Source organism: Musa acuminata, chromosome BXJ2-5, assembly GCF_036884655.1.
Source record: "Musa acuminata AAA Group cultivar baxijiao chromosome BXJ2-5, Cavendish_Baxijiao_AAA, whole genome shotgun sequence".
Lineage (NCBI taxonomy): Eukaryota > Viridiplantae > Streptophyta > Magnoliopsida > Zingiberales > Musaceae > Musa > Musa acuminata.
The window spans coordinates 3,235,573-3,256,651 of record NC_088342.1 but is presented as its reverse complement, the minus strand read 5'-3'; the positions used below and the strand labels follow the sequence as shown (position 1 = coordinate 3,256,651).

Below are 21,079 nucleotides of genomic sequence, written 5' to 3'. Positions count from 1 at the left end.
AAAGTAACAAATATGAGTCAAAGCCTGGCTCTGTTTATAATTAAAGTGATGTAAATCCTCAATCAACTACAACAATGCATAATAGATGATAGGATTAACCTACCAACCACTATTATACATTTTGTTGATGAATAGGAGTTGGTAACTTAACCCTAACATCTTGGGCAGGTAAAGACCTCCAATAATATCTTAATTATTAGGTTGGTAGGTCTATGAAATGAGATTATACAAGTGGCTCTTTAACTGATCACTCAGAAACCTCATTCTTGGTGCTCATCACAGCTCCCAAGAGAGAAACAAACTCAATTTGCCATCAAGTGATGTCACAACAAACCTTATCATAGCTCATTTTGAAGGTATCTGAATTGAATGAGTGTGGAGAGGGGATATAACTATGTATGTGTAGGTGAGGTACCCACCAACCATAGTTAATATCATGATGGGACATCAAGAGCTTTATTTAGAGCTTGAAGGAGAGAGAGAGAGAGGGAGCAACATATTTAGAGCTTTATATCAATACAAGGGGTTAACATAGAGATACTTCTTCTGCTAACAGCATTTAAAACAATTGTATACAACAAAATGAGATTGTGTACAGAAATATTGTTTGATTGATTGGGAGGATATAGAGAAGTTAAAGTTTCCTTCATCTGAGAGAAGGTGTGCCCCATACAACAACAATTAGTATTAGCCAATATCTCACTAGGAAGAGAAATCAGCAGCATATGCAATGAACATGTTGAGTTCTGATACACACAGGAGTCCTCCCACATGCTCAAGGCTATCAGAGTGGTTGATGCCCTCCTCCTCCCTTTCCCTGGCACAACCATATCTGGTCTGGCATAGGAATGGCTGCATGGGATTAGATGTGCAGCTTCTGCATCTTGACTCTGAGTAACAAGTAACCTTCTCTTGCTTCAACACATGGTCCCCCTACACTGATATCTTGGTTGAAGTGATTTGTATCTGAAATGGTCCCTTCAGTAGCTACACTTCATATACTCCAAAGCGATGGAGTGGCACACAAGATAAAAAGGTAAGATACCTCACCATATTTATTCCAAGGTCATACGGTTTTGCCTGGAAGACTTGCACATACACGCATTTGTCTTGTTTCTGGTAGCCAATAACAGCAGCTGCCAATGGTCAATCCAATGTGTGGGAGACATATGCTTCTGCCTCCATCAAAGCAGTGGCCTGGGGGTGTCAGCCCCGCTTTGGCGACTTGTGAGATGCGTCTCTAGCTCACAAAGGGGGACCATGGCATTGAAAGATGGGGATGCAGGCAACAATTCATTTCTTTTGTTTGGTTTCAAGTGGATGGAACAAAGCTAATCCACTTGTGCAGCAAGTGGCTGTAGCAACATGTCCGGAAGAGCGAGCAATGGAACCAGTTCTTGTCATGAGAAGAAGCCAAAGGCCAAGAGATGGTCACTAGACTGCTGTTTCCGGCCATCAGAATCCCAAGCTCTGTTCGTTTTGATGATTGACATCAAAGCATAGTGCACAAGACTCCTGCAGCAGAAGGATTACTTCCATAGCTCGTTGGAAGTTCTTCGTATTTAGGACTCACCTCAAGCATCTGTAAATGATAAAATGACAGATCCTTTTTTGAACTAAAAACAAAATATTCAACTTCCAAGTACTTGAATGAATCAAAAGATTCCTTTGATTTCTTTATTCACTGAATTTGCTCATCAATCTTTGCCTCTATTAAATTTGCAAAGCGCAGTATTACTGGTCGAAGCAAGGAGCAAAGCAGTCTCCTCCGATTCATTCCAAAGATATGCCTTGGAGATTTCATGCATGATCTTGTCACCATTAGCATCCGATCGAGCACAATTTCTAAAGCAACTAAACCTAAACTTTTCCTAATGGGTCCAATCACACGTTAAAGAATTCCTTTGACTAGCCCATAAATGGTCTCATCATAAGCATGATTGCTCGTCTAATTAGTTTAGTCAAAGTGATGCTTCCTTAGCCATCTAATCCCAAGTTAGACCCCTTTTCTTTTCTCCTCCGCGGCTTGAATTGTACCCGACTTGCTTACCTTTCACGGCTTTGTCGGTCTCATAGGATACAGGCAATCACAAGAAAGGTACCATTGCGGGTAGAAGACAAGAAGAGGGAAACCGTGCTCGTTGATTGATTTCCACGCGTCGATCACGGCCGTACGTACGCCCATCAGGCTCAAGTGGAGTTGGCGGGGAGGAATTCCCCGTTTCGTACGCGGACACGATGGCGATGACCCGTCCTCACCCTGCCGCTCCAATCACGGGCGCCGAGTCGGCGGGCCCCACTCTCCCTAGATCGAACGGACGATATCGACGCCCCACCCCCCCCCCCCACCCTCCAAAGCGCCAACAGGACTCGCGGCCTTAGGCGGACACGTGCGAGCTTCTCCTCGTGCGGGCGGAGAACGGACGGTGGATCTTGAGTCTCGTACGCGCTACCGTGCGGGTAACTGCACGGTACCGATTGGGCCGGTCGACGGTGTCCGGATTGCGCCCCCCATAAAAGAATAATAAATGATACTATATTTTCCTAACCTTCTTCCAATACAATTATTTTCTGCGTGCGTTAACGAACCAAGGACGAAATATATTCCCCAAAAAATAATTAGAAATTACAATTATTATTAATTATCGAGAGAGAGAGAGAGAGAGAGAGAGAGGCATCCGAATCGGGACGTGCCCATTTAGCTTTGTACCACGTCACAGGGAGGAGGAAGAGGAGGGCGACACGTGCGAGTTGGCGATAAATAGGGATGCGAAACCGAGCGAGCGACATAGGAGAGGTGAGGTTGGCTAGCGTTTTCGCTGAAGCAAAAAAAAAAAACCTAGAATTGGAGGTGGGTCGGGAGACGAGAATGGAGGCGGTAAAGCGCGGCCGGTGGATGGATCGCCTTCTATTTTTGATATGGATCGTCTCTTTACTCCTCATCTCTTGTTTCTCTCTCTCACAGTGTGACCGCGGTGTCGTCCGGGGGTTACCCGGGTTGACAGAAGAGAGTGAGCACACAGCGGCGACCGCACCGCCTCGATGCCGTCGCTGCTGCGTGCTCACTACTCTCTCTGTCATCTCCACCTCCCCGGCGGTGCGCGGTGGGTGAGTTGGGCAGATGTAGATGCTACTCTCCCCTTCGGTTTACTCCCGACTGCGGCTGGGCAAAACCCAACGGGCGATAGGAAAGAGGCGAGGGTGAGGATGCTTTCCATGTATGGATTATTGCATCGATGGAGGGGCGGACACGCGTGCGCTGCTCTCTCTCTTACTCATCTCGTGTCGGCCATCTGTTCCGCCGAGACGTCTCTTCCCTTGTGGGTTTGTTTCGAGGTGCGGAGATGTAGCAGCGTAGGGTCTATCATTTCATGGCAGTAGTTTGTTCCGCTCTCCTCCCGATTTCATCTTTGATGCGCCGAAAAAATTGGAGTGGCAACTCGACGAATCGAGAGGGTGAAGAAATCAGATAACAAAAGAAAATAAAAGAGAAGGGGGGGTTAGGGAAATAACAGGATAACTACTGCGTGACTTTTGAGGCGCAGTTGTTCATCCGGCAGCGAGATAGGATGAGGGCAGGGTTACACGTCTTGTTCCTGTCTGTATCTTCCTCTTCCTCTTGTGCTGCTGGACGGTCTTCTTCTTCTTCGATCCGTCCTCTCCTCCTCCTCCTCCTCCTCACTTTTTTCTTATAGTTTGCTCTCCATATCGTCAAGGAGCTGATCTTGGATGATGTTTCTTGGATGAGAAATCGCTTCCTTTCGCCAGTAAGAGCAGATTCTTTGGATTGCTTCCTTTTTTTTCCCTCATTTTCTGTATTCTTCTTTTTTTCCGGTTCATGGATCTGTTGCTGCTTCTTTCTATTCTCTTATCCTTCGATTGCTATATGCAGTTATTCGTTGCTTCGCGCATGCTATCGGATTTGTTGGATCAGTAATTCGGACTTCGTTCTGTGTTCGCCGTTCTTAATCATTTCTTAGAGGTAAAACACGCTCAGGTTCTCGACAAGGAGGCTTTTATTCCTTGTCACCGATAGTTACTGGCATTTGAGTAATTTATGCTCTTTCCCGATTAAGCAGTGCATGTATGGACATTGTGTGTCGATTGATTGATGTATGTTAGACATTTAAATTCACGACTTCTGTAATAGCGGTGTAAAACGTTCTTGTTATGAGATTGATTGCATATGATTTAAGAAGAAAGATCTTGGACTTGCGTTTTCTTTCGTATGAGTTCTAATAAGTACCGAGGACTAGCCACTTATTTGATATCGTTTCCTGAATCTTGTTGACAAATATGAATTGTTAGGTATTACAAAGAGATCGACACTCGGTCTTGTTTATTATGTGGAAAATTCAACTTTGCTGTCTGAGTATTGGATATTATGGTGGGATGGCATGCTGTCTCGTTCAATGACCGTGTGGAGTAATCAAAGATTTAGTTGATTTTTGTTTTCGGTTAAGATGATTCTAGAAGAGACATTGTGTTTCTGAGATTATGAGAATACAACGCATCACTGCTTTTTTCTTTAGCCCACCTTGGAAATTTAGCTATCTTAACCCCTTTTTTATGTTTTTGTTGAGACAAAGAACAGCACTATAATTCTTAAAGAGAGTCAGAACTAAGCAAATCCTTGTTGTCTACATGGAAGATGCAAGTACAGTATCTTAGACTGATTTGTGCAACATAATGTGAAAGTAGATTATAACCATGATGAATTGGCAAGGAATCAAGAGGGAAAATTTTGTTGGTTCTAATTTCCCTTTTTTTTATTGTGCGATAGGAAATAATGTGGTCGTTCCCAGTTGAAATAATGACATGGGTACGTCTTTAAGCTTTCTCTGTCCGAAGACAAATGAATCCAGGAGATCAAGCCTGGAACGTTATTTTGTGTAAATTATGGTAAGAGCTTTGACGATGGAAGATGGTATCTAAGCTAGAAGTCTTTTTCTTGGCTTAAATTCATAATGAAGGCTTCAACATGGTGACAAGCACCACTTTGCTTTGACATTTTGACCCAAGCCATTCCCTTTTTCGTTCTTCCTTAGCCATTAATACCATCTCCCCGTGGGGAAAAAAATTCTACAATGTTTATTTCTATCAGAGAATCATTTATCATGTCATGTTTATTGTGCCTTTAGTTTGTTTTGTGGATTTAGTGACCATATACGCGTCACATCCTATCCTTCACTTTGTCAGTAATACCAGAAGGTACATAACTCCTCTCTGAACTAAGAATAATTGAATGGCTCTGCTACAAGGAGAAAAACAAAGTGCATCTTGCTGTCATGCTGAGCCCCAATACAAGATTTAGAAGAGTGGTCTAGAGTGGCTCCAGTTAACTTAGTAAGATCACTATACTTTCCTGACGTTGTGTTCTTTCATTTTGAAATAGTGTTCCATGTTTAATTATCTTATTTTTGTTCTTAATAAACTTTAGGCAGTTGCTCCATTGATTTTGCTGGATGATCTTAGTTGTTATTTGTGAATCTTCTGCTTAAACCATAGCATCTTATCTCCGCTTTGTCCAATTTGCTTTGGGTTCAGCTAACTCTTACTAGTTTTTTTTTCTTTTTTGTCAGCAATGACCCCTATCCGGTTCGTGCGTCGTACATGGGTCAGGAAAGCTTCTGTAACGTAGAGTTTTTTACTGTTAGGATAATGGGACATCGGCATATTTATGATTCATAGAGTACTCTTCATTTAATATGGTTACATTGCAAATAAAAATATTCTATTGATGCCAGATTCAGTAGGGATCTAAGTACTATATAGAATGTCACCTATACTCTTTTGGGTGTGCTTTGTTTAAGGTGATGTTTTTTATTGTCGAGTTGAAACACATGGAAAAACTAATAAACATGTACTTAATAGTATATTTCTGTATTCTGTTAATTATCTGGCTTTAGGGTGGCATCCTCTTTGTCAACCTACTTTATATTTAATCTTCTCTTTTGCTACCTGAGGTCTATGGGCTGGTATGGAGACAAATACTATTCTTCTGGATAACTCGGGAGATTAGTAATGTTTTTCCAAGTACCTTTGCTGGATAAAAAATCTATAGGAACCTGTGTTGTCATATTGATTCATATTGACCTTTGATCCGTTGGACCATCCCAAGTAGGCTTTCTTTTGAATCTTTTCATCTGTTCACTGATGGTGTGATATCCCTGACTAATGTTCTTTGGCAAGGAGGAGTGGAAGACCCCAGGTTATTTCATGAGTGTGGAAATACAACATGGAGGGGGGAGGGAGAGAATGACATACATACATACAATGGCATGTTGCAGTATAAGCAGGCAAGCAAGCAGAAGAGAAGACACCATTTAATGGGCATACTTAAACAAGTCCCAGCAAACCTTAGAATAAGTTCTAGCATGTCCAACACCTTGTTCAGAAAATTTAATGGGATATTATGATGGCCTTTGGTAGATAATCCCTAGCCATGAATTCCAAATCTAGAACTGGTAAACAATCCATAGCAATCTTCACCAGCTCAAATCTCCTACACTTGGTGACTAGGATTGACCTGTGATTCTTTCTTGGTTGACTCTGGTTGACAGTTTGTTTTAATGTATAATATGCAAAAAAGGCTTGATCTTGAGAAGCAAAGATTTGTGTTAACATGTCCTCTTCTCTTAAACACTCATAGGATTAGTTACAATAAAATTTTCTGTCAGCTGTGTCATTCTTTGTCATCGGAGAAGGATGAATCTTATTTAATTGTTCGAAAACACGATGAACACTGAAATTTTTTGTTGTTGGATATCCAACAAAATGAACTTAGAGATCTTTGGAACATGCTTCACAAATAAGTTGTATGGACCTTTCAAATTTATGCTTCACAAATTTGTTGGAATGGATTTGTCTTTTAGTAAGTTACATTAAGTTGTAGGATCAGAAATTTAGCTAAAACCTAAAGCGATCTTTGTTTATTACAAGTCAAATTAAGGTGCATGCATGTTAGTGTTTCAAGGAAGGTGTGAGCGACCCAGATACATAGAGAAGAGCATAAGTTTTGATGCTTAAATAGATTAACTCTATAAGGTGAATATAGCAAAACGTGATAATTTGATCGATAAATGTACTACCATGTCCATATATTCTGTAAAACACTTCCTGAGTACAAGAAACCCATCAATTTTGAAGGAGAGTATGAAACACATGCTCAAGATAGATGCCCTAGGAAGAGATGTAACTAGCAATATGTTTGAAAGGATTTCAAAGACCCAAAAGTTGAAATATGTGACATATGTGGCTGCTGATTTACATAGGTTGGTGAACAGAAGATTCAAAACTGGTTCTGGAATGGGAGGGTGCAGATGGCCGTAAATATTTGGTTTAGGGAAGTGAACATCCCCCCCTCTAAAAAAACGAGAATTGATAAATAATATTGTGATGTCCATAAATTTTGTTAATCACTTTTGAAGTATTAGACACACTGGAATGATAAAAGATGAAACTACACAAAATAAGATCAATATGTGAATAAATGTCAAATTTTGTATGTTTAAAATGAATATGTGAATAAACTAATTAACATTTTTTTTATGAAGTATCCAATGGGTGTCTTAAGTAGGTTTTTTGATGACATAGTTTGGATGTTTATGTTCATCTGCAAGATCAACATAGATGCAAATAGTCTCTTTGTTGAGCAAAGACATTTCTTTTCCTTCCATATAGAGGATGCTGGTAAGAAGAAGACTAAACTTTAACTCCAAGTAACTTATAAATACTTGAGCTCTGTTTCCCTCTTTTCTGCCCCTTGTAACTAAATTTAAATTATTGTTTTCTCTATTTGAGCAATATGAATTGCTCGGTTAATCTATTTGAGCAACATGACTAAACTTATTATCATACCTCAACTTATGCTTTTTCTGAATGTGAATCTTTGATGTATACACTTAATTTCCATTTTTAATTTTCAATTAATGAATAGGAGTTTGATGTTCTCTATGTTATGAATTGGAGGCCTAATTTTTAACTATTCTAGATTAAACGTATGGATATGTTAGGTATCAACTTCCACATGGTATATATGAAACAGAAATTTGATTGCAATCTAAAAGAGTCTACTGGACTGTCACGGCCTTAGCTGGAATTGCTTAAGGCGTGAGGCACCCTTGCAGCCAAAGACGCAAACTTAGCTTGCGTCGCCTAAGTCGCGGGTCACCCTTGCGGCAAAGACGCGAACTTAGCTTGCGTTGCCTAAGTCGCGCTTTGCCCTTACAATATTGCTCCGCAAGGATCAGCCAACTTGTAACCTCTCGCAGGTCCCGAAGGACCTGTAAAAAGAGAAAGTTGATTAGTTCGAAAGAACGAGCGGTGGACAAGTCCCGACGTCTCGTGAAAAGGGTAAGCTTTATAAGCAATTCAGCGAGTACCTTGCGTGCACAAGAGAAAAGAGGGAGAGGGGGAAAACAAGGCTTTAGAAGGTTGAACGAACAGTTGCAAGCCCACAAACAGCCACTCACCTGGTCCCGGGCGGGACAACAAGTTCCTGTCAAGGCAACGTGCGAACTTGCGAAAGAGTGTTCAACGCCCGGTATATAACCGAAGCCCCATCCAGCCCTGGGCCACCCGGGGTTCAAGAGGGCTGAGATGGCTGACGTTTTGGTGAGCGGAGGCAGATTCCAAAAATCAGCCCACGGCATGTGAAAACGGAGCTGTTTTGGGTTGTTTTGGGGTTGTTTTACTCGGTTCGGTGAGCGGTCACTTTGTAACGCTGCAGCTTGTTCGAACTTACATTTTTACAAGCAAAATGATCCAAAACCAAGAGAAAACATGTTGTCAAGCAGCTGTACAAGTAGGTGTGAGCGACGAACGGTTCGTTGAATGGAGTTGTTGCGAGTGCGCGATGACCGTTCGTGACAGGACGGTCTTGTATAGTTAGCTGGTCTAAACAGAAAAGCATTCTTATGAAAAGAGAAGTATGTTGCAGCTTTCGTGTTCATCCTTCTATTTACTCGCGCGGTAGTTAGATCTTTCTCCTAACTCCACATATTTCATTTTATGTTTTATGTTTACCAAGCTGTTAGATTTTTTTTTTTTGTTTATCTATGTAATATATGGTGATGGGGAGTATAGGTTCGTTTTCGATGTATTAGTTGTAGTACTGTGTTGTTAGACTTGTATAAGGACAGGATACACTTCTAGCATCAAACAAGGTTTAGGGCTGAGCAACATCATAGTACTCTTTTTAATTACATTTTATGATCATGTGAACTCCCTGATTTTTAGTAATAGCAATATTAGAAGAACATGAGAGTTACTATGATCACTACATGAGCATTTCTATTAATCTCCGGATTGATTTTGTGGCGCAAAAAAACTGACTACTTAATAGTTCTTTTTAGGTAACTGTTATATTTTGGTAATGTAGTATTTAACAAATGTAAACAGTCAGTAAGTAGAAGCTGGACAAAATAACCTATGGTCCATTTGATCAAAGTAGTGATTTCAATAGGCACTCGGGCTAAGCGAGGTGAGGCTCGAGCGTCTCGCTTCATTTCCAGATGGTGTGCTTCAAAGAAGCGCCACTTGGGCGCTCGCTCAAGCCTAGGTGTCGGGCACTTTGAGCGAGCGCCCGAGTTAAATCAGACGATCGAACCAACGTTTTAGGTCTGGTTTGATCTCCAGTGCTTTAATTGGTTCAATCGAACCAACTAAAACACCGATATCAGCTTTCCTCTCGTGACTTCTCCAACCCTAACCTTGCTCGTGATTTTACCGTCGAGATTTCTTCTCCGTTGTCGCTGCTCGTCGTTGCTGTCACTGCTCGCCGTTGTTGTCATTGCTCATCGCTGTTGTCACTACTCGTTGCTACCGATCCCACTATCGCCGCTCACTACTCCCACTGCTGATATCGCTCATCGCTCCCACTGCCATTGCTCCCGCTCCTGTTGTCATTGTCGTCGCTCCCACTATCGCTAGTGTTGCTCTTAGTCAATAGCCTCGGTCTTCCTCTTTGTCACATTTTTCTCACTTCGATAATATATTATTAACAATATTTTAACAATATACTACTAACTATATACTAGTAATAATATTTTTATTTATTAAATTAATAATATATTATTTTAATTTTGATACTGTTAATTTTTATTTATTTGAAATTATTGTTATGTTTCAGGATAAATGACAAGTGTATAGAGCAACTTAATAGATTCTTCAATGACATTAAAATAAAATTCTGCATGGAAGTATAACTATCTAAAGGATCCAAAAGATCCTAATGTAGTGATTTGTATGTTCTACGATAAAACTATTAGAGGCGGTATTTTTTGTGCAAAACAAAATCTAGTATGAAATTTAAAAAATGCAGTAGCTTGTAAAAAGTGTCCACTTGAGGTAAAAGAAGAGTTGTTGAGTTATATGAATGAAAAAAGTTATATGAATGAAAAAAAAAAGATGTGAAAGAATGAATGTTACGGAAATTTACCAGAAGATAATGTTAAATATCTCAGAGATGAAAAAGAAGATTATTCTATGAGTATTAACCCAAGTGGGAAAAAAATATACAACAAAAAAGGAAAATAAGTTATGAGTACTAAGAAGGGTATAAAACGATCGATAGATCTATATTTGTTTCAAGGATCACAGAAGCAACAAGAGTAAACAAGAGGTTCAAATTTTAGACAAACAAATATAGGTGATGCTTGTGATAAAGAAATAAGAGGAAGAACAATTCAGCACATTACTCACTTCTTCTATCAAGCTAATCTTCCCCTTAATACAACTCGTTTAGACAGTTTTAAGGAAATAATTGAGGCTTTTGGAAGATAAGGTACGTGATTAAAACCTCAAGCTATTATGAGATACGAGTTTCACTATTGCAAAAGAAGTTGAATTATACAAATGATTTACTAAAGAGTCATAATGAATCATGGGCAATACATGGTTACTCTATTATATTAGATGCTTGGATTGAAAGGAGACTTGGTAGTATAATTAATTTTATGGTTAACTATTCTTTGGGGATTATATTTGTGAAAATGCTTCATCTTTTGTAAAATCTAGAGACAAGATATTTAATTTACTTGACAAGTTTATGAAAGAAATTGGAGAACAAAATATCTTTCAAGTCATAACCGATAATAGAAGCAACTATGTATTAGTTGGTAATATTTATCTTTTAATATTTTTTTTATTTTTTTAATTATTTTATCTTCAATTAAATGTGTTAAAATCTTAAGTCTTATCATTTTTGTTATTATTTGTCTTTGGTAAATTACTTGAAACAAAAAGAAAGCATTTATATTAGACTCTCTATATATTATATTGATTTAATACTAGAGGATATTGGAAAGATCTCATACATCAAGAAAATTTTAGAAAGGATAATTTTTGTTGTTGGATTTCTTTATAATTATATTGAGACTTTGAATATGATGGAAGAATTCACAAACAATAAAGAATTAATGAGATATGGTATCACCCGATTTGTTACTTCATTCTTGACATTATAAAGTGTGCATCGTCAAAAACATAATATGAGAAACATATTTACCTTTGAGAAATAGGGGATAAGTAGATGAGCAAAAGAAGCAAAAGGCAAGAGGGCTATTGATATCATCTTAATACTATCCTTTTGAAATCATATAATTTATATATTAAAAGTAATGGACCCTCTTATTCGAGTTTTTTGGTTGGTGGATAATGAAAATAAGTATGCAATATGATATATTTATGAGACTATGGATTGAGCAAAAGAGACGATTAAAAGGTTTTTTAATGAAAATGAAGAAAAATATGAGAAAATTTTTACAATCATTAACAGAATTCTCAACTTCATCGTCCTAGTAGAATATTATTTGAATACTAAATTCTTTTATAAGATTAAATTTGTTGGGTTTGATGTAGAAGTTTTGGATGGGTTATATTAGTACGTTACAAGATTAGTTCCAAGCCTTGAGGTACAAGATAAGATTATTTATGAATTATCTCTATATAAAAATGTTGAAGGTCTTTTTGGAATTCTTTGATCCAAGACAACTACGTCTCAAAGTATTAATTATTAATTATCTCTATATTAACTGAATGATGAAATCTATTTGAAAATTTCACCCCAAACTTGCAATAATTTGCTATCAAAGTACTTAGTTTGATTGTGGTGCTTCGAGTTATGAGTGAAACTAGAGTGTCTTTGAGCATGTAAGCATCACTAAATATTTTTATTTTAATTAATTAATTTATTTAGATAGATATATTAATATATTTTTAAATTATATGACATGACATATTCATTCACGGAGAAAAAATCGGTTGGAACATCAACGATTATATGATCTTGTTTATATAAAGTATAAACAAGCTTTGAATGCTTGTCATGATTTACGAAATAGAATTGATCCAATCTTATTACAAGATATTGATGATTTAAATAAGTGATTGGTAGGAGAAATGAGTGCCAACTTGCAAGATGCTGAAGACGAGCTTGTATTTGAATATGATAGATTGACATGACGAGATGTGACAAGAGTTTCAGATGTTGAAGAATTATAAACATACGTAAGACAGATAACAAAAAAAAAAAAAATGAGTGCAAAAGCATTAAACTCAGCTCATATAAATAATGAAACATATTTTAATGAAGAGAAAAGATAAGAGGAAGATGACAAATTCAATGAAGATGATTTGTATGAAAATGATAATAATATTTATTATGATAAATGACTTTGATGTAAAATTTTATTATTTTGAATTTTGAGACTTTTTTTTTGTTAATGTGACATTACGATGTTGTACCTTGGATCTTCTTAATTTAATAATATATTTTTATTTAAATAATTATATTTATTAATTTATTTTTATATTTTTATATTTTAACATCTTGTTTCGCTCGGGCGAGCGTCTAGCGTCTCGAGTATTTTTAGACCTTGACGTCTTTATGAAATTTCATACTTAAAAGCTCTTTTAAAGCATCTAGTGGGTAGATGGTATTTTGGAACAATATTTACTTGTCCCAACAGTTTCAGAATTTTTGAATTAATCCATGTTCTAAAACTCATGCTTAGTCGAGTACCGATAACATTTAGACATTATGAAGGAATAGCATAGCACGACACTCTTTTTTATACTTATGTTGTCAATAGCGAGATCTTTTTGGACTCTAGGCTCTAGCTTCACTATCGTGTGCTTGGCAAACGAGTTGGTAAGTCAATCTAATGATTTCTTCCTAGGCTCTAGTGACTGACGTCTTGCTTTCTTCTCTTTTACATGTTGTTGTGACTCGAATTTGCATTTTCTATGGGGGCCTCTCTAATCGATTACTTTCTCTTTCACTTTTTTTGTTTTAATTCATTCATGATTTTCGTTTGAGTTGTCGAATCACTTTGTTTGTTCTAGTAAAATTGTATACTTCCAGCATTGATAGATCAGAGAAAACTGGTTCCTTAAATCTCAATTTGAACAGCACTGGAAAACCAAGTGTCTCATTGAGTTCTTTTATGAATTTATTTTTTCCTAATTTACCGGTTCTCTAAGTAACAAATAAAATTACTCCAGTGCTTTGACAAACCCTTCATAGTGTCTAATTTAGTTTGTTGCATAGAAATTTCATTAGTCAAAGGGGCAGTATTTTTCAGCAGGCTTTTCTTTCAAGAAATCCCACTGAGAACCCCCTTTTCCTTTGAGGTTCTTTAATTTCGACCAGAAAATTTATAACTCAATGTCTGTACGTAATATATTACTCTCTTATTATCTAATCATCCATCATCTCTTTTCATTTCAGTTTTGTTGACCAAACAGATATATAATGTCCTCTGGAATGCTATATCTTATTGATTAATGGCTTTCTCGAATTAATGACTAACACAAGTACATCTCTACTGGCTTTCAGAACCGACGCACATGACAATTGAAGGGTCTCTATTTTCGTCTTGCTTTTCTTTGATATTTGAAAGGAGATTCTCCAAAATTTTTCAAATAGCAAATAGTAAATGTACTGCAATTAGCACAGCAAGAATGACAAACCACATATCTTTTGTTTATGATTTCTAACCAAATCTACTTCAGGTTTCATTGCCCCACCTAGTGTGGACTCGCCGTGCCTCACAGGAGCATTTGCAGGTTCGTCTTTGAATAAGTTTTAAAAGACCAATTTACACGATTTTGTCTCATTTTATCCTTGATTTACTGTGCCTTTTAGATTTGTCTTTGAATAAGATTTAACAGACCAATTTACAGGATTTTGTCTCATTTTATCCTTGATTAATACTGTGCCTTGTAGATTTGTCTTTCAATAAGTTTTAACAGACCAATTTACAGGATTTTGTCTCATTTTATCCTTGATTAATACCGTGCCTTTTAGATTTGTCTTTGCATAAATTTTAACAGACCAATTTACAGGATCTTGTCTCACTTTATCCTTGATTTAATGTCATGCCTTGTCGTTGCCAACTCTGGTTGCTTGCAGCATCCAAAAACTTTCTTTTATTAACTCAGGCTGAATAATGATGTCTCCTAAAAGATCTCAAGACTGTTGCCATCACAACCTTTCCTTCAGGTTCTGGAATAAAGAAATTATTGCATTTTATTCACTCCAAACTATACACTTTTACTGTTAAGTTATTTTCTGTTATGTAGTCTCTCTTAAGTTTCTAAATTGTATGTGTAGAGTTACTTGCTCTGTGGTATACTTTGTATGCTGGTGTTCTGGTCCCTACCATTTCATCATTCTTAGTCTCACAATATAAATTGTTGCAAATCATTCTAACCAAATAGTTATCTTCTGCTATATTCTACAATATCCTTCAAACTTTGAGATTATTTTCTCTTTCATTTTGTTGCATTTATATGCGCCAAGATGGTTGCAGTTCAGCATCAAACAAGAAAATCTGACTTCCAAATAACCTCCTCTCCGCTAGCTATAACCTTTCTTTGCCTTACTAAAATGTGGCAACAAATTCCAGTACCAAGATCTTAATAATCTTTTTCAAGAATAAGCTTCTCTGAAAATTTTGATCTAGTGGTTGTCATGTATGTTGGCATGACTCTGAGTTGGCCAAAATCAGTAAGTCATAGATCCTCTAAAGTCATAATAGCCAACAGTGTACAGTTCTGTGTTCTTGTTCGTTTCAGTTTTAATACTTCAGGTAAGTTGGTGGATTTCCTTAGCTGTTGCTCAAATATATTTTTATTCATAATGTTTCGTCCAATTTCAGCAGGAACCTCTTTTGATCTTTCTTCAGAGGGGAAAAAAGAGGGTAGAAGTTTTGATTTGAGATTTCTACTTAATAGAAGTCGGTCTGTATCTTTTCTTGTTGCTTGTAAAATATCTTTGATGCACATAGCTCTATCTTGTGGCAGGAGGAATCTCTCCTCTTTCTAGAGGAAAAAAGGTAAAAGAAGTTGTTGGAGAACAGCCTGAGTTGCACTTGAGCTGCTGGAAGTAGCTGAGCCGGCTTAAGTTAGGAGTTGCATACCATCCGCCACTTCTAAGCAACAGTCTGCTGTCAAAGATTTTTGATTTTGATGGTATCCGACCATCCGCCTTCTCTCAGGAGCTTCGAAGTAGCTGGAAAGAAGGGAACGAGATTGACAGAATGGCTTTAAAGCAGGAAAAAGGTTTCGAAGATGAGTACTTTTTGGTGGGATTTTGGTTCCCATTTTCTCACTTGTCGATCCGTATTTTGGCTCGAGCAGAGAGAACTCAATGGTTGACATTTCTGCTGCAATTGCATCCACTGGGCAATGAAGGCACTGTTCAAGAACCTTCTCCGAGGCACATGTCTTTTGGTGGCCAATCCTTCGGAAGTGACCTTCCTAAGCCTGTCAATGGATCCGATCTAACATGATCTGAGTTTAGATTTAGATCCAATTTTCCATATTAAACAGGCAATAACCACAGGGAGTTGTTCAACCTCCTGAAGACATCATGAGCTTTAGCCATGCCTTGAGTCTGTTCTCTCTGCTGTGTCATCAGTTTTGATAGCTCATACACCTCGAGGCCAAGGAAATAAATCTTCTTCCCAGACACGTCGCAAGATTGTGTCACGGTGCCATGTAAAAATCTTAATTTTCGGTGGAAGGTGGAGACTTCATGTCCATTTGTGAACCTGTTTGAACTGTATGATCTTGATGGCCACCCACGGCAGATTTCCCCTTGCTATGGAGTCAATGTGCTCTTGTTTATTATCATTTGATCCCTGAGATCTGACGTCGAGATGGAGATATATGAACCCGCCTAGCCTTCGGGTAAGTCCTTATTCTACAATCTTTAATAATGTCCAAAAAAAAAGAAAAGCTGAATAAATTCATTCATATTATTATTTCTCCTCCTGTTCTATCATTGTTGTGTGTGGCATATATTGCATTGGGATGTGAGAGATGCTTAGGTGCATTAGATTATGTATTTAACACACTAGCAAGTTGTAATTTGCCTGATGAGATCAGTGGTTTGCAAGAAAGCGATTTATGTTTGATTTGTTGGTCATGCTACAGAGATTGATAGGAAATCTAGAAGGGCTGCAGAGGATTTGCATCTCACCAAGAAGGCATCTCGACGGGCAGCATTTTTTATTATGGAAGATGTTTGAAGCTCACCCACCCAAGATCACAGGCCGCTTTCCCATCTGGTGAGTTGTTTTTTTCCCCAGAAGAATTATGCTATCTGATAAGATCTCAAGCCTGCCTGATCATACATGTCCGAGTCATAAATCATCAGTGGATGTTTATGCCAGAACGAGAAACATCAGGACCCCATTTCTCCAGAGAGAACAAATTAGTACTTTTATGTTTTTTACTGTTCTTTTGGTGGTCTTTCTCATGGCTTTGGATCCAAAAGATTATTCATTTATGGAGTTTGGTGAAGTGTAGAAAAAGTGTTTATAGGACACGATTTAAAGCCATTCAATTTGCTGCCTTATAAGGAGAGAGAGAGAAGAAGAAGAAACAAATAGAAACAGAGCCCCTGTTTTCACCACTTCTCGGTCTGAGTCTCATTTGTGCAGTTGACTCCTTTCAAGGAGTGAGAGAAGAAGAAGAAACAATAAAGAACAGAGTCCCTGTTTTCTGTCTCTCCCTTGGTTTGATGGTTTAAGAACTACTAAAAGGTGAGATATCGTGTTATCTTTTCTGCTGATGCAGACTGAACCTGCTCACCCGACTGCATTAACGGCTCCCTCCTTTCCCTGTCGAAGCAATCGGGAGTGCAGCGTGTGGATTAGGTGATAGATATGGCGTCTTGTTGATGTCTGTCTGTTCCCAGAACAGACGTAAGCCTTAGGGCTATCTCACGTACTACTCTTTTAAGATGACACAATTAAAACTACATCGGAAGGAGTGTTATAGAAGCATCAGCGGACATCATCGGAACAAGCACAATCCTCGTTAGATGGTCAACTAGAGAGAATGCTACACTTGTACGAAGGTCCCATAGTTCATAAACGCAGCAGTGTACTAATGCCACGCCTATCACCTGTATACATGCAGGAGCAGGAGGAGATCATAGCTTCTGGTATTGAGGTGGCATGACCGGGAGATGGCCCTTCTCCTGGAGGCTCTTCACGGTGTCGTACAGGCTCTGGCTCACCGGCTTACACTGCAGGCCGAGGTCCCTGAGCTGCTGGTCAGAGAAATTGTACGGCTTCTTCCGTGGATTCACCTCGTCGGAGCACCTGCCGCCGCCACCATCATCATCCCAAGGATGCATCAGTATTCCGCTTCGTGTTGTACCATGTATGTATTACTGTATGTTTCTGAAGTATTATTAATATGAGAGCTTCGAGCCTCCCTTCCACGCTTTACGAGGCGATGCTGAGGTGGTTGCTGACGAAGACCCACACCAAACCCTCGACCGGACACACTGGTAAACCTAACATTCCGTACCAGCGACTCCAGAAACCAGTAAAGCTGGACTTCGACAAGAATGGATGGTTGGGAGTTATTCGTTGTTAGGGTTTTTATTTTTGTGCGGTTGGCATTTATTTTGCAGAGAAGACTTATGGGATCTTCTTCATCCAAGAATGTATATATATATATATATATAGAGAGAGAGAGAGAGAGAGAGAGAGAGAGGTTCTTTCATAGAATTATCCACTAAATCATATGAGGATTAATTCGTTATTATCATTGATAATTATTTTTTGTTAAAATAATAGGGAAAAAAAAGTAAGATTTTAATTTTGTTGAAAAAATTAGCAAGCTTAGATGCTGAAGATTATAACTATTCATAACAAAATTCTGAGATCGTTTGCACCACTTTCTTAATATAAAAAAATTATTTCTCTAATTTTAGGGATTTTTTTTTCCCCTCTTAATGATCCTATCCGAACATGCCATTGGAGCTTCTCTCCATTCCAACTATCTTATGCTTCTTTTAGTGTTGAAAAGTGGGTGTCGAGTGGTCCATCCATTATTTCCACAGTTGTAAGTTGCAATCATACCCTTGTCATCATTTATAGCTTTAATGGACCCAACATACGAGACTGATGCCGAAGAGGAGTAAGTAGGAAACACACCCCATTTGTATGTATCTGTTGCTCTTTATTTATGTCCTTCTCTTCCAATCTCTTTATTCCCTCTATTTTTTTTTCTGCACATGAATTAACCTATCTATCTTTTCAGAAGTACTACAAGCTAAGGTTCTTCTTCTGAGGCTCTATGCATCTCCCATCTTAATCCTATAAATAATAATCTTGTCAGATGGAAAGGGCTAATCGAGTTTATATGAAGAGTCGGAGAGTCCTGTTTGCATATGTTCAAAGTCGACTAACACGGCATCTGTAGATGAGAAAACTATGTGAAAAAGAAAGGAAAGGAATCTGAAGACTAAAGACGGGTTGGATCGATGATCACTTGTTTAAGTTCCCATAAGTTAGACTTGGATTTCTTCCCATGACAAAGATTTCATGCATGCATTTATACGTCGGTCTTCAATTAACGCCTTCTCTTTCATGTGATGTTGTCTGTTTAAGTTGGTTTATAGAATTGGTTTACCGATTTACCGATATCTCACTAAGATATCATCGTTTCTTCGCGATATGTTTTCACCACTTTAAAGCAATTACGTGATAGAGAGAGAGAGAGAGAGAGAGAGAGAGAGAGAGGGAGGGTTACTTGTTGGGTACGGGGTACTCGGGGAAGAGCTTGGCGAGGATGCGGACGACGTCCTCCCGGTGAAGGACACGCTCGGCGCAGATGAAGCGCTTGCCGGCGGCCCCGGCGGTCTCGTAGACACGGAGGTGCGCCTCGGCCACGTCCCGCACGTCGACGTACGCCTGCACCGCGTTGGTGTACCGCTTCACCGACCCGTCGAGGTACTTGAGTATGTGGACGATGCTGGCGTTCACCTGCGGCTGCAGCAGCGGGCCCAGCACCAGCACCGGGTTCACCACCGCCAGCTCCATCCCCTTCTCTCTCGCCACCTCCCACGCCGCCTGCTCCGCCACCACCTTCCCGTAGCAATACCAGTTCTGCGACGGTAGAGACAAGCGTCAAGCGTCAGCCACCATCCTTATCTCTGAGTCGAATCGTTTGGTGTAGTCACCCTGGTGTTCTTGCAGTACTCGAGATCGCTCCAGCAGGACTCGTCGACGACCACGTCGGGACCGCGGTTGGGGTCCATGGTGACCGCGCCGATGGAGGAGGTGAACACCACGCGGCGGACGGTGCCCGCCTCGGCAGCCGCAATGATGACGTACCTGGCGCCCCTCACAGAAGGCTCCACCATTTGCTCCTGTCACACACCCACATATATATATATATTATCATCGATAAGAACAAAAAGAAGACGCCCTGGCGATCGCTTTCTTGGGCACCGAGACTTATCGCACAGGATCATCGGTGACGGGAGAAGCAGTGTGGAAGACACCCTGGCAGCCATCGATGGCCTCGCGCAGAGCGTCGTAGTCGAGGAGGTCAGCCTTGCAAAGTATTAGCCTCTCCGCGGCGCCCTCCATTGCCTTCAAGTGCGCGTTCTTCGGATCATCTGTGGAAGCAGCAGCAGTCTCAAAAGAAGATGGAAGGGCAAAAGAATAAAAGAAGCTAGTAAACGCCATTAATTTCACCTGGGTTTCTCACGGTTCCTTTGACGGTGTATCCTTTCTCCAAGAGCAGCTTCACTAGCCAGGAGGCGATGAAGCCTCCCGCACCAGTGACGCACACGGTCTGGCCATTGCCGGTGGGTGCGACAGCTTCGATGGTCATGCTGATGGCGTTGATTGGGGAGAGAGGTTATATGTAGGTTCCAGCCAGAGGCAACAAGACTGGGTGGTGTTGGTGAGAAAAGAAGGAACCAAACAAGGTGCAATTTATAGGCCATGGAGAAGCGAGAGGTGTGGCAAATGGTGAGAAGGAGTAGGTGGAGCGATGAACAACGCATCCGAGCACATCTCTCGCCTTCACCGTCAGGAAAAAGCCACTTCTTAGGAAGACCACCAATCTTTGAGGTCTTCTTGAAGCTTTTACCCACTCAATACTCGTTAGGTGAAGTGGCCTCTAGATAACAAGTTCTCAAAGGCAAGTAGGTAACATGTAGATTCTTCTTCTTCTTCTTCTTCTTCTTCTTCTTCTTCTTCTTCTTCTTCCGCATCTTAATCATGAAGCGACTCAGAATCTATAATGGCGTTGATACGATGGAGCCCATCGTTCACATCCAAATATTCATTATTCTTGTGGAGGAGACACCATTTGAGTGGAACACAGTGACGTCCACGATCCATGCGTCTGGAATCGAACCTGCAGAATGCCATGGGTAATGCATAAAAACTCGACTTTTAATTCAACCACAGGATAGTTAGCAATTAACAAGGAAGATAAAAGGAATGTTCCTCCAATCTACTGGAACGACACAGAGTTACAGATGAAAAATGCCAGTGATCATGTGATGCAGAACTCTTTAGAGGGAGGTGATCATCCTACTGAAAAGACGTCCACCTAACATGGGAACCTATAGTAAATGGTTTGCCCGTTCTCCACATGACTAGTCGTCGTCAGTAGCAGCAACACAACCGCGGATGCCTGACGACGTCACTCGATCGTGTTGCAGTGCACGACAAATTGCACATCCATTAAATGTCCTTGGAGATTGGGCTTCCACGCTGAACCCCTCGTGTTTCTTGCCTGGTGCTGCAGTCGA

At 39.6% G+C, this 21,079-nt stretch overlaps 1 protein-coding gene and 1 long non-coding RNA gene across 6 annotated transcripts; one reads left to right on the top strand and one right to left on the bottom strand.

Moving 5' to 3' along the window:
• The first annotated feature begins 2,806 nt into the window (after positions 1-2,806).
• LOC135612159 (uncharacterized) lies at positions 2,807-17,743 on the top strand. Of its 5 annotated transcripts, none has more exons than XR_010486785.1 (6): positions 2,807-3,767; positions 3,893-3,982; positions 14,017-14,070; positions 15,310-16,197; positions 16,444-16,577; positions 17,434-17,743. It is a non-coding gene; the product is annotated as an uncharacterized LOC135612159 (long non-coding RNA). The 5 variants fall into 5 exon arrangements; XR_010486784.1 differs by having other exon boundaries at positions 5,583-14,070; XR_010486782.1 differs by having other exon boundaries at positions 5,200-14,070.
• On the bottom strand, positions 17,308-20,478 carry LOC103983923 (cinnamoyl-CoA reductase 1). Its single transcript, XM_009401281.3, has 5 exons — positions 20,010-20,478; positions 19,776-19,930; positions 19,490-19,678; positions 19,060-19,415; positions 17,308-17,618 (listed from the first exon to the last, which is right to left on the bottom strand). Exons 1-5 carry the CDS (start codon positions 20,146-20,148, stop codon positions 17,447-17,449), a joined length of 1,011 nt encoding a protein of 336 aa, XP_009399556.2. The 5' UTR covers positions 20,149-20,478; the 3' UTR covers positions 17,308-17,446.
• Positions 20,479-21,079: the final 601 nt, after the last annotated feature.

Coding starts and splice junctions, on each gene's coding strand:
- LOC103983923 (XM_009401281.3), bottom strand. CDS start 20,148: ATGACCATCGAAGCTGTCGCACCCACCGGCAATGGCCAGACCGTGTGC. Junction 19,931..20,009: donor AGGAACCGTGAGAAACCCAG/GTGAAATTAATG, acceptor CTGCTTCCACAG/ATGATCCGAAGAACGCGCAC. Junction 17,619..19,059: donor GAGTACCCCGTACCCAACAA/GTAACCCTCCCT, acceptor TGGCGGCGGCAG/GTGCTCCGACGAGGTGAATC.